This window comes from Crotalus tigris, unplaced genomic scaffold (genome assembly GCF_016545835.1).
Source record: "Crotalus tigris isolate CLP2741 ecotype Arizona unplaced genomic scaffold, ASM1654583v1 scf7180000022970.308977840:1548163, whole genome shotgun sequence".
In the NCBI taxonomy this organism is placed as follows: Eukaryota; Metazoa; Chordata; class Lepidosauria; order Squamata; family Viperidae; genus Crotalus; species Crotalus tigris.
Window position 1 is genome coordinate 1,027,573 of NW_024099557.1, and position 23,860 is coordinate 1,051,432.

The window sequence follows — 23,860 nt, forward strand, 5'->3', positions numbered from 1 at the left end:
TGATTAATTGTTCTCACTGTCAGGAAGTTTCTCCTTAGTTCTAGGTTGCTTCTCTCCTTGATTAGTTTCCATCCGTTGCTTCTTGTCCTGCCTTCAGGTGCTTTGGAAAATAGCTTGACTCCCTCTTCTTTGTGGCAGCCCCTGAGATATTGGAACACGGCTATCATGTCCCCCCTCGTCCTTCTCTTCATTAAACTAGACATACCCAATTCCAGCAACCGTTCCTTATATGTTTTAGCCTCCAGTCCCCTAATCATCTTTGTTGCTCTTCTCTGTACTCTTTCTAGAGTCTCAGCATCTTTTTTACATCGTGGTGACCAAAACTGGATGCCGTATTCCAAGTGTGGTTTACCAAGGCATTGTAAAGTGGTATTAATACTTCACGTGATCTTGATTCTATCCCTGTTAATGCAGCCTAGCACTGTGTTGACCTTTTTGGCAGCTGCAGCACACACGGCTGGCTCATATTTAGGTGATTATTCACCATCTCCTGGTGATTGGCCCCAAATCACCCAGTTAGCTTTCATGCCTAAAATGAGACTAGAACTCACCATATCCTAGTGATTGGCCCCAAAGTCATTGAGCCTGCACTTATTCGTAAGGGAGAACTAAAACTCAGCATCTCCTGGTCTGTAGTCGAGCATCTTTTTCTCTGCACCAAACTGGCTCTATGAATCCAGTCAACTCCTCTTTGTTCAGGGAGATTTGGCTAACTAAACCATGACCATTAAAAGTACTTGAATAAAATCCAGTATTAAACAGTTTCTTTTTCCCAAACTGCACATGACCAAATTAATTTTTCTCTTTTCCCACCAAGTCTATGCTTGGCAGAGCCTTCAGATTAACTCACTTTTCCCTCACCTGTTATATTCGTAGCTTGAATGGACCCTCTTGAATTCAGACAACTCTTCCTGCCTGGAAGTCATAACTGCAAAGAGAATCGAGAGGGGAAGTGAGAAAAAAAAAATGCAGGTTAGACTAGCATTCCCAGGATGTAACGTCCTTCATTTATACTCTCTGCAGTCATTCCTACTAAAGGTATTCGTGATTCAATTCATTTTTTAAAAAGAAATTCTGAACGTTTCAATGCATTTCTTTCTAGTACTTTTGACATTATTTCACGTACCCTCACTTATGATATAATGTTCCTTCTTTGTTATGGCAATTCCAGCATTTATTATTACAATATATGATTTATCATTTTGGCAGCTGGTGAAGTTATATATCATTTATATCAATTTAGCTTGGAGTAAATTTAACTGGCTTTTTCTATAACTCTTCTCATCGATCCACCATGATTACCTCTTTGAAAATTTTCTTCCCCTTTATTACATTTTTTTTTAAATTTGCCCTTTCTTTATATGTCAGTAAAGATTTTATAGATACAGCCTAATAAATGAACTTAGTTTTGCACCTTTGGCAAGAGTAGTATATAAGTTTAATAAACACATATGTATATGTATATGTATATGTATTTTTTTCAAGGTCCCTCCTTTTTTATGATCCCTTTTTATGTGTTATCATTCTTCAGCTTTCTAATTATTTGCTGATACATTAACTACGATAGATTCCTTCTTTCATGGGTTTTTGTTGTGTTGTTTATCTGTTTCCAAAAGTGTCATGTTGGCATTTGTCATTAAATCTTTTTTATAAGTTTTATTAATTTTCTGAAATTGCATTTACATATTTGAAAAACAACGTGGAGGCTGAGTTATAATAATTCAATTACATATAAGTATCATTAGTACAAATCTCATACTACTACCATAAGCATTTTCTCTCTTTTCCCCTTAATATATACTGTCCATATTTAGGTTAATATAATTCTTGTTCTATCAATCCAATAAAAAATAACTTTCTCACTTTTATCAATAATTTTTAGTTTATATATATTCTAATTGTTTTAGCATTCAATCTCTTAGACAATCAATGACCTAATAATAATAATAATAATAGTAAAGTTGGAAGGGACCTTGGAGGTCATCTAGTGAGTCCAACCCCCTGCTCAGTCAGGAAACCCTATACCATTTCAGACAAATGGCTGTCCAGTCTCTTCTTAAAAACCTCCAGTGTTGGAGCATTCACCGCTTCTGGAGGCAGGTTGTTCCACTGGTTAATTGTTCTCACTGTCAGGATGTTTCTCCGTAGTTCTAGGTTGCTTCTCTCTTTGGTTAGTTTCCATCCGTTGCTTCTTGTCCTGCCTTCAGGCACTTTGGAGAATAGCTTGACTCCCTCTTCTTTGGGGCAGCCCCTGAGATATTGGAAGACTGCTATCATGTCCCCCCTTGTCCTTCTCTTCATTAAACTAGACATACACAATTCCAGCAGCCGTTGGAAATACATTTTTCCAATTTTAATTTTCCATTAATATTTGAATTTAACATTTAATATTTATCATTCTCAAAATTTTAAATGACCCCAGTTCCTTTATCTCATTACCTCACAAAATCTGATGTTCAGAGTACAGACCTTATCTATTTAAATCCTCGTCATTTACATCAACAAAGCAATAATACAATATGATGTTCTTATTTTCTACTAATTTTCCAGTTTCTTGAATTTTGTCATTAAATCTTTCTTACTTAGAGAAAGTAAGAAAGTAGGTGTCTTTACAGGCAACTTTAAGACTTGTGGACTTCAACTCCCAGAATTCCTCAGCCAGCAAAGCTTGTGGGAGTTGAAATCCACAAGTCTTAAAGTTGCCAAGGTTGAGAACCCCTGCTTTAGAATAACAACTTTTGGCAGCTATGCTGATGGCGAAATGCTGGCTGTGGAATTCTGGGAGTTGAAGTCCTCATGCCTTAAAATTGTCAAGGTTGAGAAACATTGACCTAGTCCTAGAGAAACCTAACTGCTCAGCAGGTGTGGTGGACTTCAGTTCCCATAACTATGGGAAATTATATCCACCTAGGGTTGAGGAAAATGAGCAATATTCTTGTGGCCTCTTAAAAATAAGTGAGATCGATGGATAAATGGCCAGTGATATATTATGATGCCATGAAGTCACTAGAAAAAGCCAGGGCAAAACTTTCAGCACCGATTGTGTCCTTATCTAAAGCGATTAAAAATATTGGTCCATCTGATCCTTAGATATTTTAGGAGCTGTCAGAAGGGTACACTGGCTAATGTGCAGATCACAGTCCAGGCACCTTTGCTTTGGAACATAAATTCTGACTAACTTGCCTGGAATTGTGTATCTCGGCTGCTCTTTGGGTATTTTATCTACCCAGTATACAGAAGGTCTGCAGGGAGAAAAAAGAGAAAACAGATGAATCTAAATAATAATAATAGTAATAATAGTAGTAGTAGTAGTAGTAGTAGTAGTAGTAGTAGTAGTAATAGTAGTAATAGTAGTAGTAGTAGTAAAGTTGGAAGCGACCTTGGAGGTCATCCAGTCCAACCCCCTACTCAGGCAGGAAACCCTATACCATTTCGGACAAATGGCTGTCCAGTCTCTTCTTAAAAACTTTCAGTGTTGGAGCATTTACTACTTCTGGAGGCAGGTTGTTCCACTGGTTAATTGTTCTAACTGTCAGGAAGTTTCTCCTTAGTTCCAGATTGCTTCTCTCCTTGATTAGTTTCCACCCGTTGCTTCTTGTCCTGCCTTCAGGCGCCTTGGAAAATAGCTTGATTCCCTCTTCTTTGTGGCAGCCCCTGAGATATTGGAGCACTGCTATCATGTCCCCCCTCATCCTTCTCTATGTTAAACTAGACATACCCAATTCCAGCAACCGTTCCTTATATGTTTTAGCCTCCAGTCCCCTGATCATCTTTGTTGCTCTTCTCTGTACTCTTTCTAGAGTCTCAACATCTTTTTTGCATCGTGGTGACCAAAACTGGATGCCGTATTCCAAGGGTGGAATTTCTGCCCCCATAGCCCTTCCGACCCCTTAACACAGTGATGGCAAACCGTTTAGAGACCGAGTGCCCAAACTTCAACCCAAAACCCACTTATGTATTGCCGGGTGCTGGGTGGGTATGGCCCACTGGGTGGGCATGGCTACAGTGGTCATGGCAGATGGGTGGGCGTGGTTAGGGTGGGCATGGCTAGTCCAATGTTGCTCATGGGGGAGGGACGCCTGTGGGGGCTGGGCAGGATTGGGGGAGATCCAGGGGTCTCTGGTGGGTGGGACGGTGGGCAGGAGGCTGGTTCTGTGGGATGAGGCGAGGCAAGGCGAGGCAGGGTGGGGGTGCCATTGTCACAGGGCAAGATGAGGCAGGGGCCGGGATGGCTGCTGCCTGACACCATCGGCCCCCGCACACAAAGGCCAGCGAGCACATGGGTGCTGGGCTGGGATGCATCCGACCACGTGGGACCTCAGCGAGTTAGCGGGTGGCTGGTTGAAGAGGACACTTGCCATCTCTGGGGCATGGCGCGCGTGCCCACAGAGAGGGCTCCGAGTGCCGCCTCTGGCACGCGTGCCATAGGTTCACCACCACTGCCTTAACATATTGGCCATCCCAATTCATCTCTTTTGTCCTCATCACAGGATATCACAAGAAAAGTCAGTTATGTCTCCCTGGAAATACTAAATACTCCCTGGAAATACTAAATACTAAAAGGAGATATTTATTCTAAGATCTGTTGTCTTAAGAATTCTTGAGCTATAAATGGGACTCAATCTGTGACTTGCTACATTTCACAGCAGTATAAAGCAAACACCTTTATGGATGAGAATGAGGGGTCCTTGGAACTCTCTGAGCTTGGCTGTTTTCTTGCAGATGTTTCATTACCCAAACTAGTTTGGGTAATGAAACATCTGCAAGAAAACAGCCAAGCTCGGACAGCACCAAGCCCTCATTTCAACCCTGAACTACAAGTATTCTCTTTTATTGGTACCTTTACATATGCATGACAGAGTCAGACAAATTTCATCCTGTGAAAAGGTCAATCTTCAAAATTAAGAAAAATCCCAACCCTTCATAGCCGCCAGCTGGTGCCAGCAGAAAGCACTTTAGGAGGAAAGGAAATTTGAAAGATCTGCCCTCTGTTGCCCCTTGTGGCCTGGAGATGCCATTGCATTTGGATCTCCAACACTGGGGATTTGCTCAGACCAAGCCTGCCCACACCGCCCCCCAGAAAGCCTGAGAAAAATGCACCCAATGGGGGAATTCAGTGGGCTGGCACAGGTTGCTTCACCTCTTCCCATACTCAAGGCAAAGAAACAGTTATTTCCACTGCCTCTGCATTTCACCTGTGAATACGCTTTCAATCCCAGTGGGTTTTGAGAAAATAGGAATTCTAACCTGGAGAAGAGCACCTGGTGGTTGACTTTTGGTCGGGCAAGGATGCTGAGCCGATCCTGCTTGAGGCCCCATTCTGAAGACATCAGTTACCAGAGCAGCCAGCCCTGCAGGCTTATGGAGGAGGGGGAAATGGACGTGATGTTCCAAGCGAGCAACGGATGACCAAAACTCACTCACGCCTGGTGAACGGGGACATAGATGTCTCAGGGATGTTCTGGCAACAGGAAGGACACGTGGGGGGGTCAGGGGTGGGAAGAGAAAGGAAAATTATCCCAAATTTCAACCTGTCTTCTAGGGGCGGCGACTGTAATTCAGATTCAAATCTAAAGCCGAGATGGCGTGTTCCTATTGTATCCTACTACAGCATCCTTGACTTACGTTCACAACTGAGCCCAAAATTTCTGCTGTTAAGTCAGATACTTGTTAAGTGAGTTTTTCCCCCATTTTACAACGTTCCTGGCCACAGTTGTTAAATCAACCACTGCACTTGTTAAGTTAGTAACACGGTTGTTAAGTGAATCTGGCTTCCCCCATTGACTTGGCTGGTCAGAACGTCGCTGTCAGAATCCAATTATATTTCATCTCTAGTTATCAACTATAGAAAACCCCATTTCTGCCTTCTATGGATTCTGTCATACGATGAAGGGAAGGGGGTGAACAAAGGGGCTTTATGGCCCTCACTTCCCTCAGTACACTTCAAAGTGACTGAATGTGGATATCACCAAAAGGACTAACCATAAGAATGGGGCTATTACCTTTCATGTAGTTCTCTCTGAAGTCTCCATCCAGCCGGCAGTAAGGAAAAGGGGGAGGGAGTGTAATGCCTGAGACTGTCGCTGGAAGAAGTGGGTGATTGGGTGGGGCTACTGGGGAACCCCTTAAAACCTTGAATGGGAGAGCTTGGACCCCAAGTCCTGTCTAGAATGCCTGCAACCATTTTCTCTTAATAAAGGATGCCTGTTGGAAGAACTATTCCAAGAGTTCTGTCTTCTTAAGATGCAAAGTGGGGTGGGTCCTTACAGTTGCCAAAGAGGATCACGTGACCCCGGGATGCTGCAACCGTCATAAATACATGCCAAGCATCTGAATTTTGATCACGTGATCATGGGGATGCTGCAATGGTTGTAGGTGTGAAAAACCTTCATAAGTCACTTTTTCAGTACCATTGTAACTTCTTACTGTCACTAAATGAACCCTTGTAAGTCGAGGACTACCTGTTTAGGTAGCTCTTGACTCGCAACTATTCATTTAGTGATCAGAGTTACAATGGCGTTGAAAAAAAAGGGACAATCAGTCCTTGCACTTTCAACCATTGCAGCATCTCGACATGATCAAAATTTGGGCACTTGGTAACCAGCATTTATTTATGATGTGTAGGAAGAACCCCATAAGCCCCCCTTTAATATAAGAAAGCCCCATTTTAGCAAAAAAATCCCCCCCTCCCAGAGAAAAGTCTTCCCTAAAGTAAAGCTACTCACATCTCTTCACTGAAAGTGCTGCAAGCAAGTCTCTCCGGAGACTAAGTTTATGAATGACATACGAGGGCAATTTGGAAATAAACTTCCGTTTGGTTATCAATGACAGACACTCACAGATGGAGAACTTTTATTACACACATTAGAACAGTGGTTCTCAACCTTTTTAATGCCGTGACCCCCAACTGGTCGTAAGTCGAGGACTACTCAACTGGAGCAGCACCTTTTGCAGAATGGGACTTTTGGCGGGCTCAGCAGGGCAGAGACAGCCTGGACAATTCCTATTGGCTTTTGAAAACCAATAGAATTAGACTCTATTCAAGAGAGTCTATTCTATTGGCTTTCAAAAGCCAATAGAATAAAAGGGAGTAGCACAGCTAAGGAAAAGGGGGAGGAAAAATGGCAGACTGCATTGTTTGGCGACCCTCGTGAAATGGTCGTTCGACCCCAAATGGGGTCCTGACCCACAGGTTGAGAACCACTGCTCTAAAAAATTCGCCATCACTGGTATAGAGTCTCCTGCTTGAGCAGGGGGCTGGACTAGAAGGCCTCCAAGGTCCCTTCCAATGCTATTATTCTATTATCTTCTGCCCCAGCCTCTCAAATGCCTGCTGCTCATAGAAAATCAGGAGTTTTCCTCCCGTCTTATCTATGCATCTGCGAGTGTCTGTCATTGATAACCAAACGGAAGTTAATTTCCGAATTGCCCTCATACTATGAATCCATTCAGGAGAATGGATTCTGAGCGCTCCTGTTCAAGCAGCCAGCCCTGTGAATGGATATTTAGTTTCCATTCACCAAAGCAAACTATTCCATTTACAAACAAAATAGCCTCCACTGAAGCCTGGAACTGATCGGATTACAAGCAGAAAGACACCTAAAATCTACATTTCCCCCTAGCTCCAAGGACAGAGCATAACCTCTCAGCCACAATAACAGTCAGGCAACAACAATTAGAATATTAAAAGACACAGTGCATTGAAGATTGAAGTGCATTTTGCAACGAACCTGGACATCTAAATCACAAAGCCCCCAAATCATATAAAAACCTATCTGCTCTCCAGACCACTTTGTTAGCTGTCCCAGAACCGATTATTGTGTCACTTCGCTTTTGAACTTGAATAAAGGGTCTTCCTTTCCAGCAGCTGGCTTCATGTCTCTATTTCTCTGTGGCGGTACTCTCGTTCGTTCTCCCGGCTAGAGAAACTAGCCCAATTTCTTCTAACAAATGGTCCCAGAGTCATCCACACTTGCAACCTTCCCAGCAAGTTTTTGACAAGGAAAATCCATGGAGGAAGCCTGATTTACTTAACAACTGCACGATTCACTTAATCGCTTCAGTGATTCGCTTAACATCTGTGGCAAAAAAGGTTTTTTTACAAATTCCAATCCCAATTGCGGTTGTAAATTGAGGACTGATTGATTGCACCCAGATCCATCTCTTTCTGGGATACTGTATTCAGTTCCCAACAAAGCCCAGATTTCTGCCTAATTTGTTTGGTTCCTGACTTTCATTTAGTTTTCTCCCAACCAACCTGTTTTTGTACTTCAGAAAGGACTGTCATTCCCTTCAAGCCCAAGGAGTCAGATAATTAGTTCTGTCTGCTTTATGAAATTTATAGCTCACCATTTTCTTCAAAAAGAAATCAAGGCAGCCTGAATTCCTCTCCTTTCTCCAGATTTTACCACTACAACAGACTTGTGAGGTAGGCTGGGTTGAGGGGCAAGGACCAGGCCAAAGCTGAGCTTCTATGGTTGAGGGGGATTTCCTAATCTAGCGCTTTCAGTACTCGGCCACACTAACTTTTATTTTACTTGTATTTGTAAAGATACAAGTAAAGATATGATGTGAGATATGACGGCTAATTTAGGGAGGGAACATGCTGATAATTTAACTGCTCAGAGGAAGAGAACTTAGATCCTAGCATCCCCCCGTTGTGCCTGTGCCAACATTTTGTAACAATAAAAGACTTTTAGGAAAATAAATGTCTGGAATGTCTTTGGAATGTTTCATTAGCCGGAACCACAACAGTATTATTGTTTAAAATACATATAAGTCAAGGCCATGGTTTCCTCAGTTGCAACGTATGGCTGTGAAAGCTGGACCGTAAGAAAGGCTGAGCGCCAAAGAATGGAGGCCTTTGAACTATGGTGCTGGAGAAGACTCCTGTGAGTCCCCTGGACTGCAAGGCGATCCAACCGGTCAATCCTAGAGGAGATCAACCCTGACTGCTCCTTAGAAGGCCAGATGCTGAAGTTGAAACTCAAGTACTTTGGCCACCTAATGAGAAGGAAGGACTCACTGGAGAAGAGCCTAATGCTGGGAAAGATGGAGGGCAATAGAAGAAGGGGACGACAGAGAAGGAGGAGGCTGGATGGAGTCACTGAAGCAGAAGGCGTGAGCTTAAATGGACTCCAGAAGATGGTAGAGGACAGGAAGGCCTGGAGGAATGTTGTCCATGGGGACGCGATGGGTCAGACACGACTTCACAACTAACAACAACAACCACAAATTATTGTTTATGTCCAGAACTGGGAATAATCTAAAAGAAATCATTTGGCAGTACTCCTGTATATATTTCCAAAATTTGATTCTGCCTTACTGTATAAAATATGCTAAGCAAGCTTCCTAGTGAGTTTTTGTTTAAATTGCATTACAGCTAGCTTTCAACTTACAACCACAACTGAGCTCAAAATTTCTCTTGCTAAGTGAGACTGTTGTTAAGTTAAGCTCCTTTTAATGACTTTTCTTGACCCAATTGTTAAATGAATCTTTGCAGTTAAGTTAGTGACGTGGTTGTTAAGTGAATGTGGCTTTCCCACTGACTTCTCAAAAGTTTGCAAAAGGTGATCCTGTGACCATGGGACACTGCAACCGTCATACATATGAACCGTTTGTCAAGCAACTGAATGTAAACCACGTGACCATGGGGATGCTGCAGCAGTCATAAGTGTGAAAAAATGGGGATAAGTCACTTATTTCAGTGCCCTTGTAACTTTGAACGATCGCTAAACAAACTGTTGTCAATCGAGGATTATCTATACTCAGGGACAGCTCCAGAAATCAGATTGACATGAGTTTTGGAAAGGTAATATCAATTATCACCACTTGAGGGTAGCCTTGCCCCAGAAAATGGTGTGTGATATTTACTTAGGGGAAAGCTTGTACAGAAAGTGAAAAAAACAGACAGCTGAACAATTAGAAATGCTCCAGGAATTAGGTAGGTAGGTGGGTGAGTGTGGGGATGGGTGGATAGATAGATAGATAGATAGATAGATAGATAGATAGATAGATAGATAGATAGATGATAGATAGATACAGTGGTGGGATTCAGCCAATTCACACCAGCAGAACCGGTAACTAATATTTTGTTACCCAGGCCCAGAATGGACCTCCAGAAGTGGCATCCACACAGAGAACCGGTTATTCACATATTTGAATCCCACAACTGGATGGATAGATGGCTAGACAGATAGACAGACAGACAGACAGACAGATGAGAGAGAGTAGGTAGAGAGAGTAGTAGATGATAGACGATAGAGAAGGTAGATGATAGATAAGTTAGATAAGATAGATAGATAGATAGATAGATAGATAGATAGATAGATAGATAGATAAGGTAGATAGATAAGGTAGATAGATAAGGTAGATAGATAAGGTAGATGATAGATAGATACAGTGGTGGGATTCAGCCAATTCACACCAGCAGAACCGGTAACTAATATTTTGTTACCCAGGCCCAGAATGGACCTCCAGAAGTGGCATCCACACAGAGAACCGGTTATTCACATATTTGAATCCCACAACTGGATGGATAGACAGACAGATAGACAGACAGACAGACAGACAGATGAGAGAGAGTAGGTAGAGAGAGTAGTAGATGATAGACGATAGAGAAGGTAGATGATAAATAAGTTAGATAAGATAGATAGACAGACAGACAGACAAATAAATAATCTGATATATTAGGGGTGACATGGTGTCCCTATAAGGGGCTATTACAGAGAAGAGAGGATTGACTTATTTTCTGGGGTATCAAAGGGCAAGAAGTGACAGGTGGAAGCTTGTTAAAGAGAGATCCAACCTGGAACTAAGAAGAAATTGTCTGACAGAACAATTAATTAATGGAAAAGCTTGAATAGACTGCACAACATTTGACTGGGTAGGTCTAAGGTCTCCTGCCTTGAGCAAAAGTCCCTCCTGGCCCTGTGATTCTGTGTTCTATTTCATATCATTGTTACGATTATGTAATGATTGTTACATCAGCCTTTGCATCCCTCAACTGCTGCGAAAAAGTTCTTTTCTAAAGAAAATTCAAATACTGAACATACTTCGAGAGGTCATTTTTGCACATGTGTATGTAAAGTCTTCCATTTGTATTTCAGGACATATCCCTATATTGTATTCTGTTTTCTGCACTCTACAATGATTTATGAATTATGCACACAGAGATTTGATTTTGCGTAAAATTTCTGTGATCGTATTTGTATGCGCATTTTGAGCCAAAAAAAAAAAAAATGCATTGCGCAACTCACTGAAGTACAGAACCATGGTTTTTCAACACACATATTCCTCCAGTACAAGGGTGGGTAACTACGGTCTCTTTACATGTGGATTTCAACTCCACATGTATAGCTGGCTCAGGAATTCTGGAAGTCCACAGGTCATAAAGAGCTTATAGCAGTTGCTCACCGGTATTCCCAAAAATGAAAATTAGAGGAGTTTGCTTAAATATGTGGACCCAATATATTTAATCCCAGACCAGTTTGGGGAAAAATATTTACTAAAATGTGATTCCAATAGTGAATGGCTAGACTTCTTCGTCCTTTTCCATAGCACTTAATGGCTAATGGGTGATTTGGAATTTAGATACTTTGTGTGTGAGAAAGCTGAATAATTGCTTCAAGAACAGGGGATGTTTTCTCCAATCTTCTACCACCTTCCCAAATTTTGCAATCAACAAGTGCAAAATTGTTGCCATAGCATCCTTGCTGCTATGTGGACAAAATCCACACTTCGGAGAGTTAGTGTGTTTCTGTGCCCAGGAGCAGAAACAGAAGCAAAACACACCCATAAAAGTTGTATTCACAAAACTACTGGTAATAGATCTAGGTTAAATTGGGGCCGGGTCTTTTGTACCAAATTTTGGCAACTTAGCTGTTGGTTGAATCCCACTAAGTTTGGCAGTTGTCATGAAAGAACCTGAACAATTCTCCCCACCCCCATGAAGATTTCCTGCAAGTCCCAGGGTCCTTAGCCAACATGAGAGTTGGGCAGCACATATACATTTGATAAATTATTATTGTTCTTAAGACTCTTTTTTTTCTGCAACCCCTAGAATTCCCTTCAAACACAGCCCAGTTAGGGAGGCACAATTGCTAAGAATTATGTCAGCTTCATGTCATTTTGAGGAGGTGACCCCCTAAGATAGGCTTCATTGAATTGAAATAACCAAGACATACAGAATAACAGAATTACAGAGTTGGAAGGGACCTTGGAGGTCTTCTAGTCCAGCCCCCCCACCTAAGCAGGAGACTGAACAAATGGCTGTCCAATCTCTTCTTAAAAACCTCCGGGGATGGAGTATCCACAACCTCTGAAGGCAACTATTCCACTGGTTAATTGTTCTCCCTGTCAGGAAATTCCTCCTTAGTTCTAAGGTGAGAGCAATTAACTTCTTAAAAAGATGGGACTGGTGCTACTTTGCCCACCATTTTGTTTCATCTCCAGTCACACTACAAACTTCAGACAATCTCCTGACTTCCCAAAGCAGCTCATCCTGGTTCTATCAACAGCCAGCCTGAAGCCCTAGAACAGTGGTTCTCAACCTGTGGGTCGGGACCCCATTTGGGGTCGAATGACCATTTCACGGGGGTCGCCAAACAACACAGTCCGCCATTTTCTCCCCCTTTTCCTTAGCTGTGCTACTCCTTTTTATTCTATTGGCTTTTGAAAGCCAATAGAATAGACCCTCTTGAATAGAGTCTAATTCTATTGGCTTTCAAAAGCCAATAGGAATTGTCCAGGCTGTCTCTGCCCTGCTGAGCCCGCTAAAAGTCCCATTCTGCAAACGGTGCTGCACCAGTTGAGTAGTCCTCGACTTACGACCGGTTGGGGGTCGCGGCATTAAAAAGGTTGAGAACCACTGCCCTAGAACTTTTCTTGAGTGGATAAAAATGTAGAGACATCTTCCAGTTGAGTCATCTTGAGTGATTTCATACCCAGTTGTCTTGGCAATAGTTTGGTGAGGTTTGGTCAACAAAATCAAGATAATGTCTACAGCTAACAACCATTTGTTTAGCGATTGAAATTATATAACATCACTGAAAAACAACAACTTAGGAGCAGTTCTTGCACTTACAACCAGCACAGCATTCTCAACTTAACAACCATTTGTTTAGCGATTGAAGTTATATAACATCACTGAAAAAAACAACAACTTATGAGCACTTCTTGCACTTACAACCACCACAGCATTCAAATTTGGTCAAATTTGAGCACTTGGCAACCAGCACGCATTTATGATGGTTGCAGCAAAGGCAGGAGAAGCAGCAACGGATGGAAACTTAATCAAGGAGAGAAGCAACCTGGAACTAAGGAGAAATTTCCTGATAATAATTAATCAGTGGAACAACCTGCCTCCAGAAGTTGTAAATGCTCCAACACAGGAAGTTTTAAAGAAGAGACTGGACACTGGACAGCCATTTGTCTGGAACAGGATAGTGCAGTGATGGCGAACCTTTTAGAGACCGAGTGCCCAAACTGCAACCCAAAACCCACTTATGTATCATCAGGTGCCAGGTGGGTGTGGCCAATTGTGTGGGTGTGGCCCATTTGATGGGCGTGGCTGCGGTGGTAACGGCAGACTGGGTGGGACTAAAAAGTTCAATCAATCAATTCCAACTTTGTGAGATCTTTTTTTTTCCCTGTAAAAAGTTGAAATTGACTGATTGAACCTTTTTTTTTTTTTTTTTGCACATGGCAGCGGAGGCCTAAAGCGAAAAGGTTTTATAAAACCCAGCTGAAGGCCTAGGACTGGGGTGACAGCGCGCGTGCCCACAGAGAGGGCGCTGAGTGCTGCCTCTGGCACCCAGAGCATAGGTTCGCCACCACAGGTATAGTGTCTCCTGCTTGAGCAGGGGGTTGGACTAGAAGACCTCCTAGGTCTCTTCCAGTTTTGTTATTCTGTTATCCTAGTGCTCTTCTACCCATTGACCTTATTTGGATGTTGAGAATAAGACAAGTTTTATTACTGCTGCCCAGAAGTATGCCAGCGTGCACAGCATAGAAGAAATTATTATTTTTTTTCTTTTTAGAAATTTAAAATTTGATAAACTGAGCTGGGGGTAGTAGGTAATTGACATCTTAATTTTGTGTAGGAGAAGCTCAGTTGAGCTGTTTCTTTTGACTCTAGAGTCTTGTTGCTGTTGGTGATGAGGATTCATCCTCTACAATTGGGTGTGTTTAAACACACTTAACTCACTTCTGGAACTAATCCATTTTTCTGAGTTCACACACTGAGCCTTACATGACCCAGAGAGATTTGCAAACATGCTAAGACATACATACATATCCATTTATAACCACAGAGCCTAGCCATGATTATCCTCGTGTGTGAATCTAGTTGACCGATCGGTAAATGGTCTATTTCAGGGGTCTTCAAACTTGGCTCTTATATGACTTGTGGACTTCGACTCCCAGAATTCCTCAGCCAGCATGCCTGGCTGAGGAATTCTGGGAGTCGAAGTCCACAAGTCATAAAAGGGCCAAGTTTGAAGACCCCTGGTCTAAACTTTCTGACTTTCTAATCTATGTTTACCCATCCCAATTGTCAGTTTAGGACCAAACTTGCTGGCGGTACTGCAAAACAGCCACCGGTCAGTAGATGGCGCCCAAGAGAAGACTGAAAGTCTCCTCTGCCATCTGGTGGCAGAGCCCATTTTTGCAAATTGAGGATCATAAAAACAACAGCCACCGCTAATACACTTCGTGCCAACTTCAGCACCTTCGATTCTTTCTACAATGTACACCAAGGGTCTTCAGACTTGGCCCTTTTAGGACTTGTGGACGTTGACTCCCAGAATTCCTCAGCGTGCCTGGCTGAGGAATTCTGAGAGTCGACGTCCACAAGTCCTAAAAGGGCCAAGTTTGAAGACCCCTGGTCTAGTTGGACCTGTATGAACTCAGCTACGATATAAATTTAAAACTTTTATATTTTCTCTTCCATCGGGTCGGGTTTGCCCAACAACCAGGTTCCTGCGGGGTCTGACCAAAGACCTTTATGAGGACTAGCTGTAAGAAAAAAACCTCATTCAAAAACAACTCTGAACTCTACTTCCCGGTACTTGGACCCAGTAGGAGCAGCTTCCTAAGTTCCTGTGCCTCGCAGTAATTTCCCTTCTTGGACCTTTTCCTAATGTCACTCTACCCCTTGTGGATACCAACCTGTTTTGAGTCTCTGCATGGCTTAAGCAATCAGAGTAAGGCGAGCGATGTTGCCAGGGAGACTATGACCGCATCTTCCGTTGCCAGGGGAACCTCTCTGGACCGAACGCCTCGGATGCATTCCGAGAAAGGCCATTGGGACAGAAGAACATTCAAAGGGATCTGCTGGAGTACGATAACATCAAACTCCGGGCTTAGAAGACCCTCTCGCTCTCTTAAGAAGCAGGCCACCTTCGTCAAAATCCTTCAGCGTTTGTAAGCGATGCGAATTTTCACCTTCCGTGCACACTGTGTCCTGAACGCCTTGTTTTTGCAATTGTTGAGCCACCCCCCCACCCCTTCCCAACCTCTGACTTCAGTTATCAAAAATCAGCGGCACAGTCTCCTGGCTTTGCCAAGTGGGAACACACAAAAAGTGTTGTGTAAACCTTAAAATATAATTGAGGTGGTTATTTTTCTACATTTAGGCAAGAAAAACCAAATGTATAGGTATAGTATAGCGGATACTTGGCTCAATAGTAGCAACTGTGAGAAGGATCTCAGAGTCCTAGTGAACAATCACTTAGATATGTGAACCAGCCGTGTGCTGCAGCTGCCAAAAAGGCCAACACAGTGCTGGGCTGCATTAACAGAGGGATAGAATCAAGATCACATGAACTGTTAATACCACTTTACAATGCCTTGGTAAAGTCACACTTGGAATACGGCATCCAGTTTTGGTCACCATGATGTAAAAAAGATGTTGAGACTCTAGAAAGAGTGCAGAGAAGAGCAGCAAAGATGATTAGGGGACTGGAGGCTAAAACATGTAAGGAACAGTTGCTGGAATTGGGGATGTCTAGTTTAATGAAGAGAAGGACGAGGGGGGGACAGGATAGCAGTCTTCCAATATCTCAGGGGCTGCCACAAAGAAGAGGGAGTGAAGCTATTCTCCAAAGCGCCGGAAGGCAGGACAAGAAGCAACAGATGGAAACTAATCAAGGAGAGAAGCAACTTAGAACTAAGGAGAAACTTCCTGAAGTGAGAACAATTAACCAGTGGAACAACCTGCCTCCAGAAGCGGTGAATGCTCCAACACTGGAGGGTTTTAAGAAGAGATTGGACAATCTTGGACAAGGTCCCTTCCAGCTCTAAATCAATTCTGGGAGTTGAAGTCCACACATCTTAAAGTTGCCAAGTCTGAAAAAATATTATGTAAGATCAGTCTTTCTCAACTTTATTATTATTATCGATCATCGCACAGTCAGCCAGATGTTCAGACTGGATTTGGCATTTTGTCTACCTATCGAGTCCTTACCCAGGACCTGGGATAGGCAGATGTGGATGTTTGATGGTATTACAGATATCGTCGCAGGATGGAAGCAGTTCCTAATAAGGCCGCCTTTTGCAATTGACTAATAGCGAATTTGTCAATGCCAATGGTGTTCAAGTGGTGCTCCAGTTGTTTTGGGATTGCACCCAAGGAGCCTATGACTATTGGTACTACCCTTGCTTGCTTTTGCCACAGTCTTTCTATTTCTATTTGTAGGTCTTTGTATTTTGTTATCTTCTCCAGTTTTTCTCTTCTATTCTGCTATCTCCAGGCACTGCCACATCCACTATCCAGACTTTTTTGTCTTTCTTATCGACAATTGTTAAGTCTGGGGTGTTATGTTGCAGGTGCTTGTCTGTTTGAATTCTGAAGTCCCAGAGCAGTTTAATTTTATCATTTTCTATGACTTTCTCTATTTTATGATCCCACCAGTTTTTGCTTACAGGCAAATGATATTTTTTGCAGATCTTCCAATGCACCATTGTTGCTACTTTGTCATGCCGCTGCTTGTAATCAGTTTGTGCAATCTTCTTGCAACAGCTTACCAAGTGGTCCACTGTTTCTTCAGCTTCTTTGCATAGGCGGCACTTACTGTCTGTTGCTGTCTTCTCAATTTTGACTTTGTATGCATTTGTCCTTAAGGCTTGGTCTTGTGCAGCCAGAATTAGTCCCTCGGTCTCTTTCTTCAATTTTCCTGCTCTTAGCCATTGCCAGGTTTTATTATTATCTGCTTTCCCAGCTATTTTTTTCATGTATTGGCCATGTAGTGCTTTGTCTTCCCATGCCTCTATTCTGTTCTTCATTTGGTCTTTCTTGTAGGCCAGTTTGGTCTCTCCAGTAGTTAGTAAGCCTTCCTGATATACTAATTTCAGTGCATCTTCATCATTGTTCTTCAGATATTCTTCCAAAGCCATTTTTTCTTCTTCAACCATCTGATGTATATTATTATTATTATTATCAATCATCGCACAGTCAGCCAGATGTTCAGACTGGATTTGGCATTTTGTCTACCTATCGAGTCCTTACCCAGGACCTGGGATAGGCAGATGTGGATGTTTGATGGTATTACAGGTATCGTCGCAGGATGGAAGCAGTTCCTAGTAAGGCCGCCTTTTGCAATTGACTAATAGCGAATTTGTCAATGCCAATGGTGTTCAAGTGGTGCTCCAGTTGTTTTGGGATTGCACCCAAGGAGCCTATGACTATTGGTACTACCCTTGCTTGCTTTTGCCACAGTCTTTCTATTTCTATTTGTAGGTCTTTGTATTTTGTTATCTTCTCCAGTTCTTTCTCTTCTATTCTGCTATCTCCAGGCACTGCCACGTCCACTATCCAGACTTTTTTGTCTTTCTTATCGACAATTGTTAAGTCTGGGGTGTTATGTTGCAGGTGCTTGTCTCATTATTATTATTATTATTATTATTATTATTATTATTATTATTATTATTATTATTATTATTATTATTATTACGGATCATCGCACAGTCAGCCAGATGTTCAGACTGGATTTGGCATTTTATCTACCTATCGAGTTCTTACCCAGGACCTGGGACAGGCAGATGTGGATGTTTGATGGTATTACAGATATCGTCGCAGGATGGAAGCAGTTCCTAGTAAGGCCGCCTTTTGCAATTGACTAATGGCGAATTTGTCAGTGTCAATGGTGTTCAAGTGGTGCTCCAGTTGTTTTGGGATTGCACCCAAGGAGCCTATCACTATTGGTACTACCCTTGCTTGCTTTTGCTACAGTCTTTCTATTTCTATTTGTAGGTCTTTGTATTTTGTTATCTTCTCCAGTTCTTTCTCATCTATTCTGCTATCTCCAGGCACTGCCACTTCCACTATCCAGACTTTTTTGTCTTTCTTATTGACAATTGTTAAGTCTGGGGTGTTATGCTGCAGGATTATTATTATTATTATTATTGAAAAGCCAACAAAAACTCAAAAAAACCCACCCTCTTATAAATTCAGCGGGGGAAAACAAAATATCTGGACTGCAGCCATGTGCACGACAAGGTCTCTCCCCCACCACTCCTCTGTATTTTTATAACAGCCCCTGAATGTCCTGCTTTCACATAAGAGGGAAGTGTTGAGTGTGGTCTTCAGGCACCCTCAAAGCCCTGCCTGGCCTCAGCTTGTACAAGAGTACAGGTAGTCCTTGACTTATGGCCACAATGAGGATCAGAATATCTGTTGCTAAGCAAGGCAGTGGTTAAGTGAGTTGCGTTTGATTGTACGACTTTTTTTTTTTTTTTTGGGCCAGGGTTCTTGAGCGAATCCTTGCAGCTGTGTCAAAGTGGAGTGTCAGGAGTGTCAAAGTGCTGGCCTGCTTTTCTGCCTCTTCAAGATCCTTTGAGGAAATATATTTTTTTGCCCTTTGAATATTTCCTTCTCTGGGGGGCTGACTTCTCACACAGCTTTTATGGTTAAGGCAGGACTATCACTCACATCTCCTGCTGATTGGCTCATAATAATAATAATAGTAGTAATAATAGTAGTAGTAGTAGTAGTAGTAGTAGTAGTAGTAGTAGTAGTAAAGTTGGAAGGGACCTTGGAGGTCATCTAGTCCAACCCCCTGCTCAGGCAGGAAACCCTACACCATTTCAGACAAATGGCTGTCCAGTCTCTTCTTAAAAACTTCCAGTGTTGGAGCATTTACTGCTTCTGGAGGCAGGCTGTTCCACTGATTAATTGTTCTCACTGTCAGGAAGTTTCTCCTTAGTTCTAGGTTGCTTCTCTCCTTGATTAGTTTCCACCCGTTGCTTCTTGTCCTGCCTTCAGGTGCTTTGGAGAATAGCTTGACTCCCTCTTCTTTGGGGCAGCCCTTGAGATATTGGAAAACTGCTATCATGTCCCCCCTTGTCCTTCTCTTCGTTAAACTAGACATACCCAATTCGAGCAACCGTTCCTTATATGTTTTAGCCTCCAGTCCCCTAATCATCTTTGTTGCTCTTCTCTGTACTCTTTCCCAATAGGCTTCTGTGCCTAAAATTGAACTAGAACTCACCCTCTCCTGCTGATTGGCTCAAAGTCATCCAGCCAGCTTTTATGGTTAAGGCAGGACTAGAACTCACATCTCCTGCTGATTGGCTCATAATCACCCAATAGGCTTCTGTGCCTAAAGTTGAACTAGAACTCACCCTCTCCTGCTGATTGGCTCAAAGTCATCCAGCCAGCTTTTATGGTTAAGGCAGGACTAGAACTCACATCTCCTGCTGATTGGCTCAAAGTCACCCAACGGGCTTTCGTGCCTAAGACGAACTTAGAAGTCACAGTCTCCAGCAACTTAACTGCTACACCAAACTGGTTTTAAAAGTAATAGATACTACATTTTATGTGGTAATGAGCCGAGGTGGCGCAGCAGTTAGAGTGCAATACTGCAGGCCACTTTAGCTGACTGTGTTCAGCAGGTCAGCAGTTCAAATCTCACCGGCTCAAGGTTGACTCAGCCTTCCATTCTTCCGGGGTAGGTAAAATGAGGACCCAGATTGTTGGGGGCAATGTAAATATATATATATATACATTGCTTATTGGTGTACACCGCTTAGAGAGTGCTTGCACTTAAAGCGGTATATAAGTCTCATAAATAAATAAACCCATGATTGCTTTAAATGAGATATTCCTTCTTGGTTTTGTAACAGCACTGGGACGGGAGGGGGGGGGAGCAAGAGGGGCCAGATATTTAAAGCAGTGTTGCTGTATCTCAGGGCAAACCTGAACCCTTTCCTATAGGCCCACCCAAAAGGAAGAACACGTCCAAATGCAAAACGTGCAGATTGCACGGTGGCTTTATCATCAACGGGAATCATATCTGAAGAAGCCTTGGTGTAGCCCCATGCAATTTATTGCATTGCCTTAGAAAACACAGCAATGAGATGAAACATTCTGTGCTGTGAGGAGGGAAGTGCTGAAGGAAAAGTCTTCATCACGGTTCAGCCCAAGGCGGGAATAAACAACATGGCGACTGCTTTAGAAAGAAGGTTGCAGTTTATTGAAGAGGAGAGCCAGACAGAAAGATGGCTCTGGAAGAAAAGAGAGTGTGCATATGTAGGGAAAGGGTTTTTATACCCTCTGGAGCCTTTTGTTTGGAGTTGTTCCTGTGGCATGAACTTTGACCTGAGTCTGAGGGTGCCTTTCTGGTATTCTGATGGTGGTGGGTTAATCCTATTATGTCCCAAGGCTCATATCCTGCTTCCCTGGGGCTGTGGCTGATGACTCTTAGATTTTTGGTGTTGATTCTAGGGATCTTTCTTCCTAATCCCAGTTTCCTGACTCCAGTCTTTCTGACAAGATTATCACATCTGCATTTATGCAGACTTGGTTTCTGTTTGGGACAGAGATACTTGGGGGGGGGGGTTGGTTTCTGCTTTTAAAATCCTTTAGGGAAATATATTCTGCCTTTTAAATATTTCCAAAAATAGTTCTTTCTCTGTGGGGGCAGCTGATTTCTCACAGAAGGGAACGTGAGGAGCACTGACTGAAATTTATGCAGTTCTAAAACATAGTGTTGCCATTTTGGAAGAGGCATTCTCTCCTTTCCCAAAGCAAAAAGTTGGGAATGCTTTTTCTAATCAAGATGATAGAATATAGAACAGAATATAGACTAAAAGAGTTGGACCTCAGAGGTCATCTAGTCCAACCTCCCTGCTCAAGCAGGAGACCCTATACCATTTCAGACAGATGGTTGTCCAATCTCTTCTTAAAAACCTCCAGTGTTGGAGCATTCACAGCTTCTGGAGACAAGTTGTTCCACTGGTTAATAATAATAATAATAATAAAGTTGGAAGGGACCTTGGAGGTCATCTAATCCAACTCCCTGCGAAGAGAAGAAAGGGAGAAAGAAGGTAGAGAAAAAGGAGTGTGGATACGGTGAAAGGGGAAATGGGCAAGCAACACCAAAAATCATGTGTATGTATTTATTTCATTTTATTAAAAGTATCTTATATATGAATGTAAAAAGAATGTATGTTAACATCTGATAAATATTACGGTATATGTATGGGGGAGAGTTTGGAAAAATAAAAAATTATTAAAAATAATAATAATAATCCAACTCCCTGCTTAGGCAGGAAACCCTATTGTCAACACTGCTAATATTGAATATTCTTGCTTTGACAAAATATGCAGAACTGTCTGGTATTTTTAGAGTTAATTCAGATGACAGAGAAAAGGGAGGGAAAATAACAGAAGCCCGGGAAAAGGAATGGAAGTGAATCTCTGCCCTCTGGGCTAATTGGAAGATGTGACTCGTGACTGCAAGATAAGGGAGGGGTTTAGCAAGAAAAATTAGATTCCAGCAAGAGGAATTCAGATTCTGGCATAAACCTCCATGATGTGCCATCAATTTGTAACACTGGTAATAAAGGCTTTAGGATAAACATGCCCGGAAGTTCTTTGAAGTGTTTCATTAATCGGAACCATGACACCTACACCATTTCAGACAAATGGCTGTCCAGTCTCTTCTTAAAAACGTCCAGTGTGGGAGCATTCACCGCTCCTGGAGGCAGGTTGTTCCACTGGTTAATTGTTCTCACTGTCAGGAAATTTCTTCTTAGTTCCAGGTTGCTTCTCTCCTTGATTAGTTTCCATCCGTTGTTTGGCATGATCTTCTCATGCAAATCTCTGAGAGAGAGGAGGCATCTGAGAAGAAGCTCCATGAAAAAGAAGAGAAAAGCCTCTTCTAAAATGATGTAGCAAATGGACATACACGACAAAGCTTTCATACTATTAGAAAATCAGAAATGGAGGGGACCTTGGAGGCCTTCCAAAGCCCTGCTCAGGCAGGAAACCCTACACCATTTCAGACAAATGGCTGTCCAGTCTCTTCTTAAAAACCTCCCGTGATGGAGCCCCCACAACTTCTGGAGGGCAAGCCGTTCCACTGGTTAATTGTTCTCACTGTCAAGAAAGAGGCATTCCCTCCCCTCTTAATAAGAGTAAAAAGAATGTGTATTAGGCACAATCTTAGACAAAGATGTTTCTATTCTTCCTCTCTCCCGTATCTACTACAAAAATACACCCAGAATTCATTGATTATTTGAATAAACCTAACACAATTAATTGCCTACGCTTTTTTGGCAAAAAATAATAATAAAAATCTGTTAAACGGAGTATATGTAACTTGTTTTTAAAATAGATCTGTAAATCATCGCAGCCAGGGACTTGCAGATGACAAAGGGGCCAAGAAGAGATTGGAAGAGGTGAAGAAACTACCCTTCAAATCGTAGAATCACAGGGTTGGAAAGGGTCTGGAAGGTCTTCTAGTCCACCCCCTCTCCGAGGCAGGAATCCTTATAGCATCCTGGACAAGCGGTTGTCCAGTCTATTTTTAAAAACCTCCAGCGATGGAGCACCCACAATTCCAGGAAGCAAAATCCCATTGATTAATCCTTCCTATTTAACGTTCTCTTGCAGGGGGAAAGTGTCTCCAGCTGGATTAGAACAGTGATGAATATGTAAATATAACTGGTGTTAAAAGAAAAAGCAGGTCCAGTTCCAAGCCGGGAATAAAATGGAGGCTGCTTTTGAAAGAAGGTCTGTTTATTGATGAGCGGAACCAGCAACAGCATGCAGTTCTGGGACAGCTGGCCAAATGTTGAGAGTTGAGAATGGGTGGGTTTTTATATCTTCTTTGGGCTTTCTTTTTGAGATGCCTGCTCCTAAGAAATGTACTTTGACCTGTGCTTGAGTGTGCCCTTTTGTTATTCTAATTATTGTCATCTGACTTCCCATTGTGGCTGGGAGGTCCTGTCCTGTCCTTGGAGCTGGGTGGGGGAATGTAAATTCTTAATCCCATCAGTTGTGGGGGCTGAAGGCGTCTTGCTTATGAATCGTGTGTGGCCCTGGTCTTTCTGAAAGGATTACCAAATCTGCATTTCTAAAGATTAGCTTCTGCTTGAGGCAGGAAGACTGGGGGTTGTTTCCTGTCTTTGTTAAGATATTTCTCCATTTCTCCTTTAGGGGAAATATTCAATCCTGCCTTTTTAAAAAATATTCCTCAAAATATTTCATTCTTTGGGGTGGGGGTGCTGACACCCTACACTGGTGAGTCGACAGCCCTTTTCCACCAGGTTCTCCTCCTTCCCTTTCCTCCAGATTAGTGAAATTGAGATAGCCCCACTCTCTGGGGTCCAGTTAACATGCAGCCCTCTTGAGCTGAAACAAAGTTCTAACTCACCAAGCATCCGAACAGTTTGTTGAAAGAAAAGTCTTCATCCAAGCTGGGGATAAACAACATGGCGACTGCTTTAGAAAGAAGATTGCAGTTTATTAAAGAGCCAGACAGATAGATGGCAGGAAAGAAGAGAGAAAAAAAGGGCTGAGCACATGTGGGAAGTGGGTTTTTATACCCTCTGAAGCCATTTGTTTGGAGTAGTTTCC

The 23,860-nt window shown here is 42.5% G+C and overlaps 1 protein-coding gene and 1 long non-coding RNA gene across 3 annotated transcripts in view; one reads left to right on the plus strand and one right to left on the minus strand.

The window, feature by feature from the left end:
- LOC120297087 (testicular haploid expressed gene protein-like) overlaps positions 1-15,241 on the minus strand; it is a 35,479-nt gene extending 20,238 nt beyond the window's left edge. The window contains exons 1-4 of the mRNA XM_039319330.1: positions 15,169-15,241; positions 5,248-5,461; positions 3,184-3,242; positions 862-928 (exon numbers count right to left, since the gene is read on the minus strand). Of these exons, the coding sequence (XP_039175264.1) occupies positions 862-928; positions 3,184-3,242; positions 5,248-5,330 (209 nt within the window). The 5' untranslated portion in view covers positions 5,331-5,461; positions 15,169-15,241. The remainder of the gene's footprint in view (positions 1-861; positions 929-3,183; positions 3,243-5,247; positions 5,462-15,168) is intronic.
- LOC120297088 overlaps positions 1-23,860 on the plus strand; it is a 104,639-nt gene that overhangs the window by 19,242 nt on the left and 61,537 nt on the right. The window contains exon 1 of one of the 2 annotated variants that reach the window (XR_005553682.1): positions 15,262-15,423. The exons of the other annotated variant lie outside the window; for it this stretch is intronic. This is a non-coding gene — a long non-coding RNA (uncharacterized LOC120297088). Of the gene's footprint in view, positions 1-15,261; positions 15,424-23,860 lie in introns of those variants that run through there. 2 annotated transcript variants of the gene reach the window in all.